A 16,737-nucleotide genomic window follows, 5' to 3' on the forward strand; every position below is an offset into this window, starting at 1 on the left:
GAAGGTTAAAGGTTAGGTAAGCAACTAAATATAGTATTGTTACCAGAGCTTGTGGTTTTTATCTCAGGATTTTCTTTCTTTTATTGTTTTGTTAAATATAACTATCCTGAGGGTATTATATTCTGTTATTTAAAAACTACTTTGTCATTCTCTTTAAAAATAAATCAGTGTAATTCATACATTAAAAATGTTTGCTTCTGGACTAGGTAGTCCAGAAACTAGGTAGTCTGAAAAGCCTTTTATCACCACAAAATAGTCATATGTTACATAAACCACAGGAAGTATCACTTTATATACATTGCTGAGCTGCCAGGGGGTTACAGAGAAACCAGAAGAACCAGCAAAATTCAGAGTAAGCAGAAACCCAGAGAGTGGGCAAATGTGAATGCTAAAGTTGGTGCTGCACTGCAGCAAAAGACAATCCCAGGCACTCAGAGACCAGGAAATTAATAGCCACGTGAGGATGCGGGAAACTAGGCCATGGGCTTTACAAAATGGAGATTCCAAACTGGAAACACTGAATAAGCAGAAATATGTGAAGGACTGCTCCTTTAGACAAAAGGTAGATAGGGAAAAATCTGCAAAGAGAAGCCTACCTTTTTTTGTCTTTGCTCTAGACAGAAAATAATAATAGTTTTACCTAAGAAATAGTTACCATAAGCTTGGTCACAGTCAGGATAAATAGTAATAAATGCACACATAGACATATTGAGGAGAAGCAGGGAATACGAAAACCAAGATCTTAAGAGCATCTGGATAGAAAAAACAGATAGTGGCAATTAGACTAACAGAAGCCAGAAGATATTGGGGAGGAAAACTCAATATAGAATTCAGTATCCTAAAATTATTTTTCAAGAATGAGAGTGATATAAAAACATTTTTCAAATGAATAAAATCAGAGTTTACCAACAATAGACCTTTACCAAATAAACTTCTAAAGGGTGTTCTTCAGGAAGAAGAAAATTGACACCAGAAATAAGGTCTTAGATGCAAGATGAAGTGACAAGCAAACAAACTGGGAAACTTGTAGGTAAATCTGAACAAACAACTCTATAAAACAATGATATCTAATGTGTATATTTTAAAATAATTTAAAATGGAGCTAAAATACTAGGCAAAAAATAGCATACAGAATTATTACTATTAGCGATTTCTAAGGTTCTTGCATTTGCCAAAAGAGAGTAGACATATCAATTATATTTAGGGTTTCCCATACTAAGTATGTACAGTAAAATAACTATAAAGGGAAAAAAGAAATAGGGAAAAACAGTCAACCCAAAATAATTTTAAAAGAAGAAAAAAGAAACAGTAAAAGCAGAACAGATATATCAGTAATTACAATAAACATAAACAGACTAAATTTGCCAGTTCAGAGATAAATAGTATCAGATTGGATAATGATAAAGATTGAATTCATTAGGAAGTTACAATAATTCTATGCTTAGTAACATAGCCTCAAACTACATAAAGCAAAAATTGTTAGTTCTACTATAAGAAATATCTACCACCTTAGTGGTAAATATTTCAATAGTGGTAGAGATTACACACACACACACACACACACACACAAGTAGATATTTTAACACATATTTATTAGTAATTAACAGACCAAACAGACAAAATGATAGTAAGGAAACAAGACTCAAATAACAAAAGTAACAAACTGAATTTAATAAATAAAATTAAATGTTTAAATTCAGCTCTTGGAGCAATACACAAATTGAACATGCATTGTAAATTGCAACGCATTTTTTAAAATGGCATTATATAGGCTGTATTTTCTGAATAAAATGATATTAAATTAAAAATAAATTAAATAATAAGACAACATGCATTTGGAAACTAAAAGTCATACTTCAAAATAATGAGTCACAAAATAACTAATGAGTCACAAAAGAATTTTTAGTGTAATAATAAATAAGAACCCAAACAAGCACAAACTATTTTTTAAAAATTGATAAATTGCCTTTCAACAATATTAAAAACTTCTGCTTTTCAATAAACATTGTTAAGAAAATGAAAAGGCAAGCTACACAGTGGGAGATTATTCATACATACACACACAGATATGGAAATACAGATATATCGATGTATTTAACAAAAAAGTTGTTGTATCGAGAATATGTAAAGAATTCTTACAATTTAATAAGATTTAAAAATGTAAAATAAGCAAAGGCAACTAGAATAAGAATATATACAAATGATCAATAAGCACATTTTTAACAGTTCAACATAATTAGTCATCGGAGGCAATGTAAATTAAAACCACAATTAGACACCCATGAGCATATCTAAAAATAGAAAGATTGACAATGCCAAGTGATGGTAAGGATATGGAAGAACTGGAATTCTCATATATTGTTGGCAGGCATACAAAACAATGTAGCCACTTTGAAAACAGTTTGGAGGAATTTTTTAAAAGTTAAGCATATCTTTACCATGGATCCAGAAATTCTATTATTAGGTATTTATCCAACAAAATTGAAACACATGTCCATTCAAAGACTTGTACATGAATATTCATAGCAGCTTTATTCATAGTAACCCCCAAAATTGAAAATGACCCAAATGTTCATCAACAATTAAATGGATAAACAAATTGCTATATATCCGAAGAATGGAATACTACTTAGCAATAAAAAATAAGTTACTAATACATGAAACAACATTATGAATCCCAAAAACATTACTCTGAGTGAAATGTCAGACACAAACACACATAAAGTACATGCTAAATGATTTCATTTATATTAAATGTTAGAAAAGACTAACCTAATCTTTAGTGACTAAAATCAGATTAGTGATTAGAGTGGTGGATATTGGCTGTGAAGGAGCACAAGGAAACATTTTGGGGTGATGGAAACATTCTATATATTGGTTCTAGTCATGGTTACACAGGTGTGTACATTTATCAAAACTCACAGAACTGTATGCTTTAGAAGAGTGTGTATTTTATTTCATGTTAATTATACTTTAACAAAGCTGCTTTTTAAAATGAAACAATACAATTAAACTGAATAAAGATATTTTATAAAATATACGAAATGCAGCTAAAGCACTACTTTGAGAGAAAATTATAGTATCAAATGTTTGTATGAGAAAAAAAGGAGGCTAAAAATTAATGAGCTAAGAATCCAATTTAAGAATTTAGAAAAAGAACAACAAAAGGAACTCAGAGAAATTAAACAGAGATAAAGTTAAGAATACAAGTCAATAAAGCAGAGAATAGAATTAAAACAGTGTACACAAAGCAAAACTTGGTTATTTGAAAGAGCTAAATAAACTTTTTGAAAGAGTCATATTTTTTAAAAAGCAACAAGTCATGAATAAATAATACATAAAGAGTGTTCATAATTATATCAGAGGATAAAAGATGCATCCGTTGTTAAAAAATAAGAGAACACTGGATGTGTATAAATTTATGTCAATACATTTGATAACTTACAAATGTACAAATTCCCAAAAAAAGCTTATTAAAACAGATTGAATAAGAAATAAAGAGCCTGAATATTCCTATAAACAGCAAAGAAGAACAAAACAAAACCCTGCTCTTTAAAATCCATAATTTTACACACACACACACACATACACCCACACACACACACCCCTACCTATACAATTTTGCAGGAGACTGCAACCAAACATTTGGGAAACATCACTGCAATTTTATACACCCTCTTTTAGGAAAGGACATACTTCTCATTTCATTCTAGAATCACAACCAATCAACAATTATATAAGAAAGGAATAAGGGGCCAATGCTACTCATGAACATAGATATAAAAATTCTTTTTTTTTTTTTTTTGAGATGGAGTCTCGATCTGTCACCCAGGCTGGAGTGCAGTGGCGCAATCTCGGCTCACTGGAAGCTCGGCCTCCTGGGTTCATGCCATCCTCCTGCCTCAGCCTCCCAAGTAGCTGGGACAGGCGCCCTCTACCACGCCCGGTTAATATTTTGTATTTTTTTTTTTAGTAGAGACGGGGTTTCACCATGTTAGCCAAGCCTGTCTCAATCTCCTGACCTCATGATGCGCCCGCCTTGGCCTCCCAAAGTGCTGGGATTACAGGCTTGAGTCACCACGCCTGGCCAGAAAAATTCTATATTAAATGTTAATAACTCTAAAAACATGTAAAACAATCTATTATTACCAAGTTTGACTTATAAAAAAGCAGTTAGTTTGCTATTTGAAAATGCACTCATATTAGTGCACCAACTTAATGAATAAAAAAGAAAGACCATACAACGATCTCACTAAGTGCAGAAAAGCATTAGATAAAATTTAACAATAATTCATCATGAAAACTCCTTACAATATAGAAATAGAAGGGAATTTTACAGATCTAATCTAAGAATGTCTACCATAAACTTGCAAAAAAAAAAAAAATCAACCAAACAAAATATTAGAAGTAGGTCCTTTAAAATCAGAAACAAAATAAAGATATCCACTATTAATCCTACTACTCAGTATTGTACTGTAGGTCTTAGGCCATGTGGTCAAATAAACAAAAAAGAAAAAAGAACTACAAGCTTTGAAAATTAAAAAAACTGTTATAATTTATAATTTGACTTCCTACAGAAAAAAAACAAATAATTATTGAGACATTATCAGAATTAACAATAGAGTTTAGCAAAATGGCCTTATGTAAACTAAATGTCCAGAAAATACTTCCATTTCTATATCAGCAACAAATTGTTAGAAAATATAATTTTTAAAGAGATACCATTTATAATAGTAACAAAAGTTATAAGGTCTCTTAAACATACCTAACAGACATGCAATTCCTTTATCAAAAACATAAAACTATATTGAAAACTATTAAAGAAGACATAAATTTTAAGAAGTATACCATATCCGTAGATAGGGAAAGTCAATACAGTAAAGGTGTCAGTTCTTTCAAATGAATCTATAGGTCCAAATGAATTCTGTTCAACACTGTTCTTCATGGGATTTGGCAAAATAAATAAAGATTTCTTTGGAAGGGTAAGTGGTTATGAATAGTCAAAACATTCTGGAGGAAGAATAACAAGGTGAACAAATTTCTCCAGCAGATACTAAGACAGTAAAGAGGTAAAAATGAAGATAGTGAGTGTTATATTAGTGCAGAAATAAACTAAATAAATGGAACAGACTAGAAAACTCAGGGGCAAAGCCATGCATTTTGTGAATTTTATGTGTGATAGAAATGTCTTTTCAGAACAGTGGGAAAAGAATTACTATTTAGTAAATCAGTGCTTCCAAAACTTTCTCAATGATAAAAATTATCTAACCACTTGCTAAATATCCAGATTACCTGTAAATTCTGACTCATTTGCTCTGAATTAGAGCCTAGGAATCTATTTTTAATAAGAATTCCAGGTGATTCTTAACCTTGGTCAAGTTTTAAAAACTCTTCAATAAATGTTGCTGGAACATTTGCATATCTACATGGAAAAAAATAATATTGAATTTCTCCCTCACAAAATTCAATTCCTAGCATTTTAAAAACATAAATGGAAAAATTAAAACAACAGTTTTTAGAAAAGGATACAGGAGAATGTCTTCATAGCTCTGAAATAAGTAGATTTCTTTCAATAATACCAAATACATTAGTCATAAACGAAAAGATTGATAAACTAAATACTTTTAAATCTTACTCAAAGAACATCACAAACTATGAGAAAATATTTGAACATATATTATCAACAAAGGATTAATATCCAGATTAAATTTTAAAACTCCTAAAAATAAATCCAAAGATAGATTGGTCAATAGGAAAATCAGTAAAAGACATGAACAGACATTTTACATAAAAAGAAACATGAATGGCCAATAAAGAAAAAAACACACATTCAACCTTGGTAGTAATCATAAAAGTAAGAATTAAAACCACAACAGGATCATTTTACAACCTCCAAAATGGTGAAAATTAAAAATTCATTTACAAGAATGTATAAAACAAAATATCTCTTACACATGGCTGGCAGGAGAGTAAAATGGTGCAACTATTTTGGAAAACAATCTGGAATACTTCGGAAGTAACAGTTATCCTATAAAGCTGAAGATTCGCTTGCCCTGTGACCTAGCACTTTCATTCTGAGAAGCTCTTGCACACTTCTACAAAGATACATGTACAAGAACTTCATGGCAAGATTGCTAACAGAAGAATGGACAAATAAATACTTTGCAGCAGGGAAATGGATGAACTACAGCTTCTGTTACCATTTGGACAAATCTCTAAAACATAATGTTAAGTGAAAATTGACAGTTATGGCCAGGTGCGGTGGCTCACTCCTGTAATCCCAGCACTTTGGGAGGCCGAGGCAGGCAGATCACCTGAAGTCAGGAGTTCAAGACCAGCCTGGCCAACATGGTGAAACCCCATCTCTACCAAAAATACAAAATTAGCCAGGCATGGTGGTGCATGCCTGTAATCCCAGCTACTTGGGAGGCTGAGGCAGGAGAATCACTTGAACCTAGGAGGTGGAGGTTGCAGTGAGCTGAGATCGTGCCATTGCCCTCCAGCCTGGGTGACAGAAGTGAAACTCTGTCCAAAAATAAAACAAAAGGAAGGAAGGAAGGAAGAAAGGAAGGGAGGGAGGGAGGGAGGGAGGGAGGGAGGGAGGGATAAAAATTGCCAGTTACAAACAATACAAGTTTATACATAGACAAAATTCATAATAGTATGTGCCCTTTGAGGGAAAGAGGACTATATGACTGTGGAAGGACACAGAGGAGTTTCAAAAGCATCTCGAATGTTCTCTCTCTCAAGCTGTGTGATAGACAAAATTAAGGTTTGCTTTTTAACATTCCCTATGTCAGACAGTTATTAATATATAATTCTTTAAAGTATAAGTATCCCACAATAAAAACATATACTTTAAAATACTTATTGATTGAAAGATTTATAAGCTGAGTGAAACACTACACCAGGAATCAGGATAATCATAACCACCAACTGAACACCTCTGGATAACCTGTCCTGCTTGGCCCTTGGATGCATGTACAGAACAGCCCCTGTTCCTGACCACCCTTGAGGCAAGATAGATGGACACATAACCACCCAAAAGGCCCAGTGAAAGAGATTGCCCATGCACTCTGTAACTAGTTCAGAGGAAGTAGGATTCAGGTTAAAGTTTTTACTTGCAAGTTAAAGAGGAGAGGGGTTGAATCAGGGAAGGCTGTCTTCAGGGGCATCCCTTACCTTCTCACAGTACCAGCCTCTGTTGACACCCACATTGCCATGCCCGATGGAGACCCGACTCAGGGGGCTAAGGAGGACAGCCAGCTCGATGTGGAAGATGTCTGTGCGGCCTCGGTCAAACACGCCGCCCTCCAGGAAGATTTTCCCACTGTTCTTATTCCCTCTGGCCCCATACATGACCAAGTAGATTTTGGATTTGGTACCAGCCCCTCGGACATCCCCAGTGAAGACGGTGACAATATACGTAATAGCTGGTGTGGAAACAACAGGAAAGAGAGTGTTCAATGTGAGCTGCATCATAATATCCCACCCCTTCCTCCCCTTCCTGGTTACGACACCCCCAAAGCCCTCCTCCTCCACACATCCTCTTTCCCCATCATGTCCTATTCCTCCAGATGCCACCTAATGTCCCTCTCGACTTCATTTCGTCTTTTCCAGAGTTTGTGTGTCCAATGCATCTGAGTTTGAGAATAAACTGCACATATTATTACAGGAAGCTGTCAGTGCTGATTACAGGAAACTAACAAAGAGAAGGAGGAACTCGGGTTGGCTAAGAATAGTACTTATTATTAATGATAATTACCATGCCTACATTATTAATAGCTGCCAGATGAATTCTGTTATGTCTAATCTAATTATAATAGTCAACTCCATTAATGGAGATTTATATTCAGGGCTATCTGATTCATTTCGCTTGCTCTTTTGCTGATAACTTAAAAACATAACTTTTAATAGAGGACATTAATGTCCTCCTTTGCTGCCTGATGTGGTAGGGTGAGGGAGGATTGAGGGAGAGAGAAAACATTGTTGGTTGGGCCATTTGAGGTTATGGTCTATCAGGAGGCAATATGAGGACATAGAATTCTGAGGAAGAACTAGCAAAGGGAGATTAAACTCTGCGACAGGGTGAAGTAAAAGAAAATACCAAAGGCAAACATTTGGACAGGCAATTCTGCTAAGAACTGGCCTAGATTTTCTTTTCTTTTTTCTTTTTTTTTTTTTTTTTTTTTTTTTTTTTTTTTTTTTTTTGAGACAGAGTCTCACTCTGTCACCCAGGCTGGAGTCTAGTGGTGCGATCTCAGTTCCCTGCAACCTCTACTTCCCAGGCTCAAGTGATTCTCGTGTCTCAGCCTCCTGAGTGACTGGGATTACAGATGTGTGCCACCAACTTGGTTAATTTTTGTATTTTTAGTAGAGACAGCGTTTCGCCATGTTGGCCAGGCTGGTCTCGAACTCCTGGTCTCAAGTGATCCACCTACCTCGGCCTCCCAAAGTGGTGGGATTACAGGCGTGAGCCACCATACCTGGCCTACATTCTTTAATTCTGTCCTGGGGTCTAAGGCAGTTGTCACTTTAAGCCTTGTTAATTCCCCCACCCATCCCTCACCCTACTGTACGTCACACTCTTATCCCATAACCTCAGAGAAATAAAAATCCCAAATTTCTTTGAGTGATAATACATGCAACTACATGGGTGCATCATTCATTCTTAAACTTACATTTTCTTTTGTTCAGCATTTATTGAGTGCTTACTAGATGCCAGGCCTTTGGGGAGTAAATAAATAAAAAGGAATGGCCACTGCTCTAGGAAAAAAAAAAAAAAAAAAGTCTCGAGCTTTATTTCTCTAAGATGCATGGAGAAATGGTGTCCCCACATCAGACATACTTCTATGGTTTAGGATATAATCAATTCCCAGCTGTTATCATTTCTGCTCTTCTTCTATCACTAGGAGACATATAATATTCACACATTCAATAGGATTATGTTAATTCTATTCAAGCATGTTTTTAAGTAAACTGCAAACTTTCATCTGTAGATGACTTGTACCACACCTCACAATGATCAGGTCACAATGCTGAGGTTGAAAAGCACTGGAGTAGAGGAGCATTTAGTCTTCTAAACAGCAGCAATAAAGGTCTGCCAAGGATGCATAGAGCCAAAGAAGGGAGAAGTTACCCAGGCCAGAGAAGGTCAGGGAAGGCTCAGAGGAAGTGACTGGGATCAGGAATTTGAGAGGCAGAAAGAAGAGAAAAGGCCTTGCAGGATGAGGAGAAGGCAGGTTCCAAGGATACAGAGAGAGAAAGAGCAAGGCAAGCAGGGAGTTGAGAGGAGAGGGAAGGCATGGGAACAAGATGGAGGGGAGAAAGAAGGTGTGAATGTGCAGTGGGAGAGAGGGTGTGGGAAGACTCTGTAGGTAAGATAAATGGAGCCAAATTGTGGAGAAATTTGTACATTATGCTACAGAACATGGATTTTCTCCCATGGTGAGTCATGGGAGGTTCTGCAGCAGAGAATATTCTCAGATGTTCACAATATCAACGTTGATTTTCTAGAACATCCATGACCATGACTGCCATGTTGGGCATTGGAAGTTTTCTGTGGAATTCATAGAGATTAGGGCTTTAGGAAGCAGACCAAATCCTGAATCTATCACTTGCCTGCTGTGTGCCCTTGGACAAGGCTCTTCCATGTGCCTCAGTTTCCTCATCTGTGAGATGGAAACAATAACAGTTCCTACCTTATTGAGTGGTTGTGAGGATTGAAGGACACCATGCGGGTCAGGTATCTACCTAGAAGAAGGCCTGGCATATACTAAGCACTCAATATCAGGAAGAGTTCAGAGTCAATCAATGTCCTGGGAAACATCCATGCTTGTCAGAAATTCACATTCTGGCTTCATCCTATGGATACCTTCCTTTGCCCTGGGCAGTTGGCATCTGCTTAGCAGCATCCCCCAGACTCTCTGGCAACAACAGAGCCCCAGGCTGCAACCCAGTGGGACAGAACAGTTTCAGGAGCAGGAAGAATGCTGTCTGCAGACCCAGCTGGCTCCTGTTTGATCACAGGCCTCCAGCCCCACAGATGCCAACACCAATCCTTAGGCAGAAAGTAAAATACCTAAAAGAGCCTCCCCTTTCTTCAAATCTACCTGTGGTCTCAGCTCCGCCCACTAAGATATCCCTTTGGATTTTGCCATCGTCTTCGTCCAAGGCCAGCCAGCGGTTAAGGGGGAAGTCATATTTTCTTTTGTTCCCAATATCTTCAATGACAATCTGGGAAGGAGAAGAGGGGACAGGGATGTAGATAAGTGTTGTTGAGGGTGCACCTGGAGATCTAATCCAATCTTCCAATCACTTGAGTCTACTTTAAGAATATACCAGTATCAGCTTCATGGCCCAAGGAAAGCTTATCACAAGGACACAACTGTGTCCAGGATACCTGGTAAAGCCTAGAATCACACAGGAATGACTGGCAATTACCTTCTGACTTGAATTACTGAGACAGTGCTCCCTCCACTGCTGCAGGTCATTTTTTAAATTGAAGCAAACAATTTGGCAGCATGTGAACTGTGAGACTGGTCACAAGAACTGGAAGTCTGGATTTACAAACTATGACAAAATCATCACTGTCCTCACAGGCTGAAGGTTGGGATTCTGACCTTATTGGTGAGAAGCAGAGCCCATGCAAGAGGAACTGCGAGCCCGAATCCTAGGATCTTATGATCAGTTCAGAAAACATCAGCCACCAACAGTAAGGCTAATGGAATCTATGATGCCTCCCTCAGGGACTTCCATGTGAGCTAAGTTAGTGAGGCTGAAATAAGTGTGCCTTCTAGAATACACCAATGGGCTGAGGGGCCCTCTCAAAATGTGCCCGGAAGATCCAACTGAAAACTTGCTCTAGGATAAGTAGAATTGTTAATAGCTAGAATGTGTTCTCCAGTCATAACACAATATGGGTAGTAACCTTTTTACTATCCATATGTATCTCATAACATCATGTTATACACCTTAAATATACACAATGAAATTTGTTTTAAAAATTTGATCACTTTAGAACAGGATTACGATGATAAAATGCTACCAAGACTAAGCAAGCATCTGGTAGCTTTGTAAAATATTGAAGACTATACTGTAAAAAACAAAAGCATTAGAACAAAAACACACCTTCATGGTTCTCTCTATATATGTTCAAAGTGCACAACCCTCTGCTTTACATTATTCCTGCAGAAAATTCTGTCTCAAATGAATTTCAAAGCATATAGATTTTAACCGGGTGTGGGCTCACGCCTGTAGTTCCAGCACTTTGGGGCGGGCGGATCATGAGGTCAGGAGATCAAGACCATCCTGGCTAACACGGTGAAACCCCGTTTCTGCTAAAAATACAAAAAAATTAGCCAGGCGTGGTGGTGGGCACCTGTAGTCCCAGCTACTCGGGAGGCTGAGGCAGGCGAATGGTGCAAACTCAGGAGGCAGAGCTTGCAGTGAGCCAAGATCATGCCACTGCACTCCAGTCAGGGCGACAGAATGAGACTCCATCTCAAAAGAATAGATAGATAGGTAGGTAGGTAGGTAGGTAGGTAGGTAGGTAGGTAGGTAGGTAGATAGATAGATAGATAGATAGATAGATAGATAGATAGATAGATAAATAGATAGATTTTTAGGAATGCATCTCTTGCATAAAATGCAACCAACTTGTATCAAAGACTCAGGCAATAGGAATAAGAAAAGAAATGATCAACACATCAGGGCAGAGCTATACCAGGACAGTACCATCCAGGATCTAAGAATTGGACTAAGAGCCTCCAATCAACCCTGGATGTGAGATGGGAGTTTGGTTATTACCCAACTGGAGCCAAGAATGAAAATAGAAGTGGGAGGAAGAAGAGGAGAGGAGGAGTAGGAAGATGGGAGATTTAATAAGCATGCCCTATGTTTCAGGGGCAGCTTGACTATTGTCAGATACCAAGTCTGAACAAGACCCACCTCATTTGAGGTTGGGTAAAGGGAATACACCAACTTAAGGCCTTGCAAATTCTTGAATCAAAGACAGAAATCATTCCAAAGAATCAGAGGAAGGGCAGAACTCTGGAAAGAACCTAATATGGGACACACCAAAAGAACTCACACCATTCAACTGATGTGCTTAAGAGAATATAAGAAGATTTAGTCTTTATGAAATAGGAGTAAATATCTTTAAAGACAGATGAGACTACCATAAAAAGGCAATCAGATGAGATTAAAAAATAACTAAGAAAGGGAATCAAGAAAAATAAAACTATACAGCAGCAAATAGTTCAAAGTTCTCAAAATTCTGCCTGTTCTTTCACCAACTCCTGAGAATTTACTGTAAGAAATAATCATAGATTTACATAAAGATAAGGCAAGAATGTTTGTCACAGCACTATTTATAGTATAATAGTATACTGTATATATATACACACAGGTTGAACATACCTAATCTGAAACCCGAAATCCAAAATGCTCCAAAGTCCAAAAGTTTTTGAGTGCTGACAACACACCAAAAGTAGAAAATTCCACACCAGACCTTATATGAGGGGTCACAGTCCAAACGCAGTCAGAACTCTGCTTCATGTAACAAAGTATTAACAAATATTATGTTGAATTACCTTCAGGCTATTTGCATAAGGTGTATATGAAACAAATGGATTTCATGTTTAGACTTGGGTCCCATCCCAAGATATCTCATTATGTATATGCAAATATTCCAAATTCAAAAAGACCTGAAATCTGAAACACTTCTGGTCCCAAGCATTCAACCTGAATTGAATATATTAAGATATATTCAACCTGTACAGCATAATATACATTTTATATATTATATAATATACAGTATATAGCATAATTATACAATAATTTTGAGGAAAAAATAGAAACATTTGACAAAAGGAGACTGATTTAATAAGTCATGGTAGATCTAAAACACTTATTTCAGTCATTAAAAATTACATTGTAGCCAGGCGCAGTGGCTCACACCTGTAAACCTAGCACTTTCAGAGGTTGAGGCGGGCATATCACTTAAGGTCAGGAGTTTGAGACCAGCCTGGTCAACATGGTGAAACCCTGTCTCTACTAAAACTACAAAAATTAGCTATGCATAGTGGTGGGCACCTGTAATCCCAGCTACTTGGGAGCTGAGGCAGGAGAATTGCTTGAACCTGGGAGGCAGAGATTGCAGTAAGCCGAGATTGCACCACTGCACTCCAGTCTCAGTGACAAAGCAACACTCCATCTCAAAAAAAATATATATATATATAGTAAAATTATATTGTAAAATAACCAGGTTATTATATTTAAATAACATGGGGACATATGCATGCTATATTTAAAAATGAAAACAAGTTTGTAAAATATTGTATTCTTTATGACCCTATATTTTAAAAAGTGATATATATATTAATATATCTATTAATAGAAAAATGGCTAGAGGATATTCATCAAAATATTAACTGGTTATGTTTGGTTGGTAAAATTATGAGTGGTTTTTTTGTTGTTTATTTGTATTTCCTAAATGTTTTATGATGGACATGTATTCATTTTGTAAGAAAAAAATAATTAAAAGAAATACATTCAGAATTGAAATACACATTGACAGGAGAAAGAGGTGGAACTCAGTGTGGAACAGCAAATCAATGATGTGGTGGGAATTTGACAAGTTCTCAAGGAATAAAAAAAGTAGAGATGACAGCAGTAAAGGGGAGTAAAGGGGAAGATGCCAGTTTTGAAAGATAGAGAATGGAAATCCAATAGGCAGGCAATTGGCTGTCCTGAGGAAGAGACCAGAACAAATGCCACCCAAGCAAGAATCTAACATACAATAAGAAATCTCTTTTCTGACCTATAAATAAATTAATTATAAATAATAAATGAATAACAAATAGCCTGCCCATCAGATAGAAAACACATACTGTGTTCCAGAGAAATTAAAAACAAACATGGGAGGAAGGAAGGAAGGAAGGAAGGAAAGAAGGAAGGAAGGAAGGAAGGGAGGAAGGAAGGAAGGAAGAAAGGAAGGAAGGGCGGGCTAACATAGGCCCCACTCCTGGATGCTGTCTGGCAAGACTTTTGAATTAATATAAAGAAAAACATCTGCAAGCATCTGGCAGGAAAAAAAATTAGGTTACCCAGAAAGAAACGAAAGTCTACTTGGCCTCAATATCAAATTTCAGAATTTAATGGAATAGAATCCACAAAGTTTTAAAGGAAAAAAAGTGTTTTCACCCATAGATTTCACACCTTGCCAAGCTGCCCTTTGAGACTGAAGGCAACAAAGAAACAAAGAAGCACATCTTGGCATGTGAACCTGCCTCCTTGGAAAACTTTCCTGAGAGCACAATGCACCCATGTGACCAAGAAGGAACCTGAGTTCAAGAGGGTGAAACTGTTCACCCTTCAAAGCTGCATCCACTAAAGCTTGTGTTTTCACTCTACTGTCTTCCTTTTCAGAATGAAGGAAGTGGACTTCAAGGTACCTGTTCTGTGGCCCACCCTGGCTGAGGTCATAAAATGCACAGGCCTCCTCTTCCCACTTTGCCCAGCTAAATAGAAAACCACTTGAAAACACACTGGTGTATCGGCTATTTGGATTCTGGACTCCCGCCCTATTTCTTCTCCAATCCAAGCAGCAGTTCCACTTAGCCTCCTGGTACCCTGTTCAGTACCAGGTTTGCTGCTCTTAGGATCAGGCAAGCCCTTCCTTTCCAAAGGAATTTGGGCATTTCCTCCTTTGTTGATTCAATGCCCAGTCCCATGCCAAGAGCTAGGGAGGTGCCTCAAGGAACTTTCAGACTAATTATGAAAAGAAGTGTGGCCATCACTAGGATGCTCACTCAACACCCTTTCCAATCACCTTCTTAGTCCACTTCTATTCTACAGGCTGAAAGCTAACCACCTGATTTCCCAGTTTTCACTGCAGCTAGGGTGTCCACCTGATACATATTTGGCCAGTGAAATGTAGCCAGAAGTTCCAATGAATAGGCCCTAGCTAGGTTCAGATGAAAGTACTGGGCTTCCTATAGAAAAGGATGAGTTCATGTCTTTTGCATGGACATGGATGAAGCTGGAGACTGTCATTCTCAGCAAACTATCACAAGGACGGAAAACCAAACACCACATGTTCCCACTCATAGGTGGGAATTGAACAATGAGATCACTTGGACACAGGGAGGGGAACATCACACACCAGGGCTTGTCAGGGGGTGGGGTATTGGGGAAGGGATAGCATTAGGAGAAATACCTAGTGTAAATGACGAGTTGATGGGTGCAGCAAACCAACATGGCACATGTATACCTAGTATACCTATGTAACAAACCTGCACATTGTGCACATGTACCCTAAAAAAAAAGAAGAGAGAGAGAGAAAGAAAGAAAGAAATTACTGGGCTTCGTATGAAGATGATAACATGGGTGAAGTCTTAGAGACTATAAGGAGGACAGAATGACTGGCCATCTGGCTTAGGTAGAAGAGTGAATGCAGATGGACCTAGAGAGGGAAGTTGGGGCTGAGATACAACCCTCTGAAGAACAAGAAGCCCCCCTTCCAAGGCCACAGGGACCACAGAGAAGCAGCTGAACTCACCTTGGACAGGAACCAACCTGCAGATCCCCCCTTATTGTTGTGGCCAACATTGATCTTCATCAGTTGCCCCAAATCTGGGGCATCCAGGATGAACCTGTCTTCAGCTCCCTTTTCAAAGTTGTCCTTTTCATTTTCTAGCCTACGCTCCCCTGTATGCGCAGACACACAAAAGAAATTACAAAAAGACCAGAAGAAAAGAATTTCCAAGCCTTCATGGTCCGCCCACTGAAAGATGCTCTTCCAAAGTCAACAAGGGCAACTTCCTCCTGAGATCTAAGGGCTCCTTACATCCCTCCAGTCTCTGAACAAGGCAGAGGTTTGCTTCATGTGTGGCTTGTGCCCAGGTCCTATAACTGAGCTTTTGATTTCTCCCTTACTCTGGAGTCCCGATCCTACTAAACCGATTTGTACCCCCATCTCTAGATCTAGGACCCTGCCTTGCTTTTGCCAGTTGCTTGTCCTGAATTGGAACAATAGCCATGGCAGTTGGTAAAGGGGCTGTTGGTATTCAGCCTACAGATTTCCTTAGATCTGACTCCTTTTCTGGAAAATAGTGCTGGTAAGTATTAATACTATCAGATGCTGCTGGTTGTTTAACATAGTTTTGGTTTTTACTTTCATTTATTCCTCACCACAATTCAAGAAGGAGATATTATTAACTCTGTCTTGCAGATGAAGAAGCAGAGACTTAGAGAAGTTAAATAACTTGCCAAAAGTCACACAGGTTATAAGCACATAGTTAGGACTCAAATTTTAACTTGTTCTTTCTGCTCTGCAACTTTCCATTATTGTGTATCTACAAGTCTTATGTAGGCACCAATTTTTGCTTAAACCATCCTGTGTCCTTTCTTTTCATTTTTTTTAATTTTAAATTGTGACAAAACATACATAAAATAATATAAGACATTCATGTACCCACCATCCAGATTTAAGAGAGATAACAGATATTAACATTTTGTCCAGTTTTCTCCAGACCTTTCTCATTTCTTAAGGATGTAAAACATGAGAGATATGTCTAAGGCTTCACTGTCTATCTCTTCCCTTCTACTCCTTTCCCAAAATAAACATTATCTTCAACTTGGTATATATCATTCCCAAGAATTTTTGTTTGCATATGTATCTATAAAGAAGATATACTATTTATGCATGTTTTAGAATTTTACATAAATAGTATC

General features: G+C 37.5%; 1 protein-coding gene across 1 annotated transcript in view; it reads right to left on the reverse strand.

Annotated features, from left to right (window-relative positions):
- Nucleotides 1–16,737, reverse strand: part of LOXHD1 (lipoxygenase homology domains 1) — a 183,691-nt gene that overhangs the window by 120,323 nt on the left and 46,631 nt on the right. The window contains exons 6-8 of the mRNA XM_017951697.3: nucleotides 15,563–15,711; nucleotides 10,113–10,236; nucleotides 7,183–7,433 (exon numbers count right to left, since the gene is read on the reverse strand). Coding sequence (XP_017807186.2) covers nucleotides 7,183–7,433; nucleotides 10,113–10,236; nucleotides 15,563–15,711 — 524 coding nt within the window. The remainder of the gene's footprint in view (nucleotides 1–7,182; nucleotides 7,434–10,112; nucleotides 10,237–15,562; nucleotides 15,712–16,737) is intronic.

Source organism: Papio anubis, chromosome 19 (assembly GCF_008728515.1).
Source record: "Papio anubis isolate 15944 chromosome 19, Panubis1.0, whole genome shotgun sequence".
Taxonomy (NCBI): domain Eukaryota; kingdom Metazoa; phylum Chordata; class Mammalia; order Primates; family Cercopithecidae; genus Papio; species Papio anubis.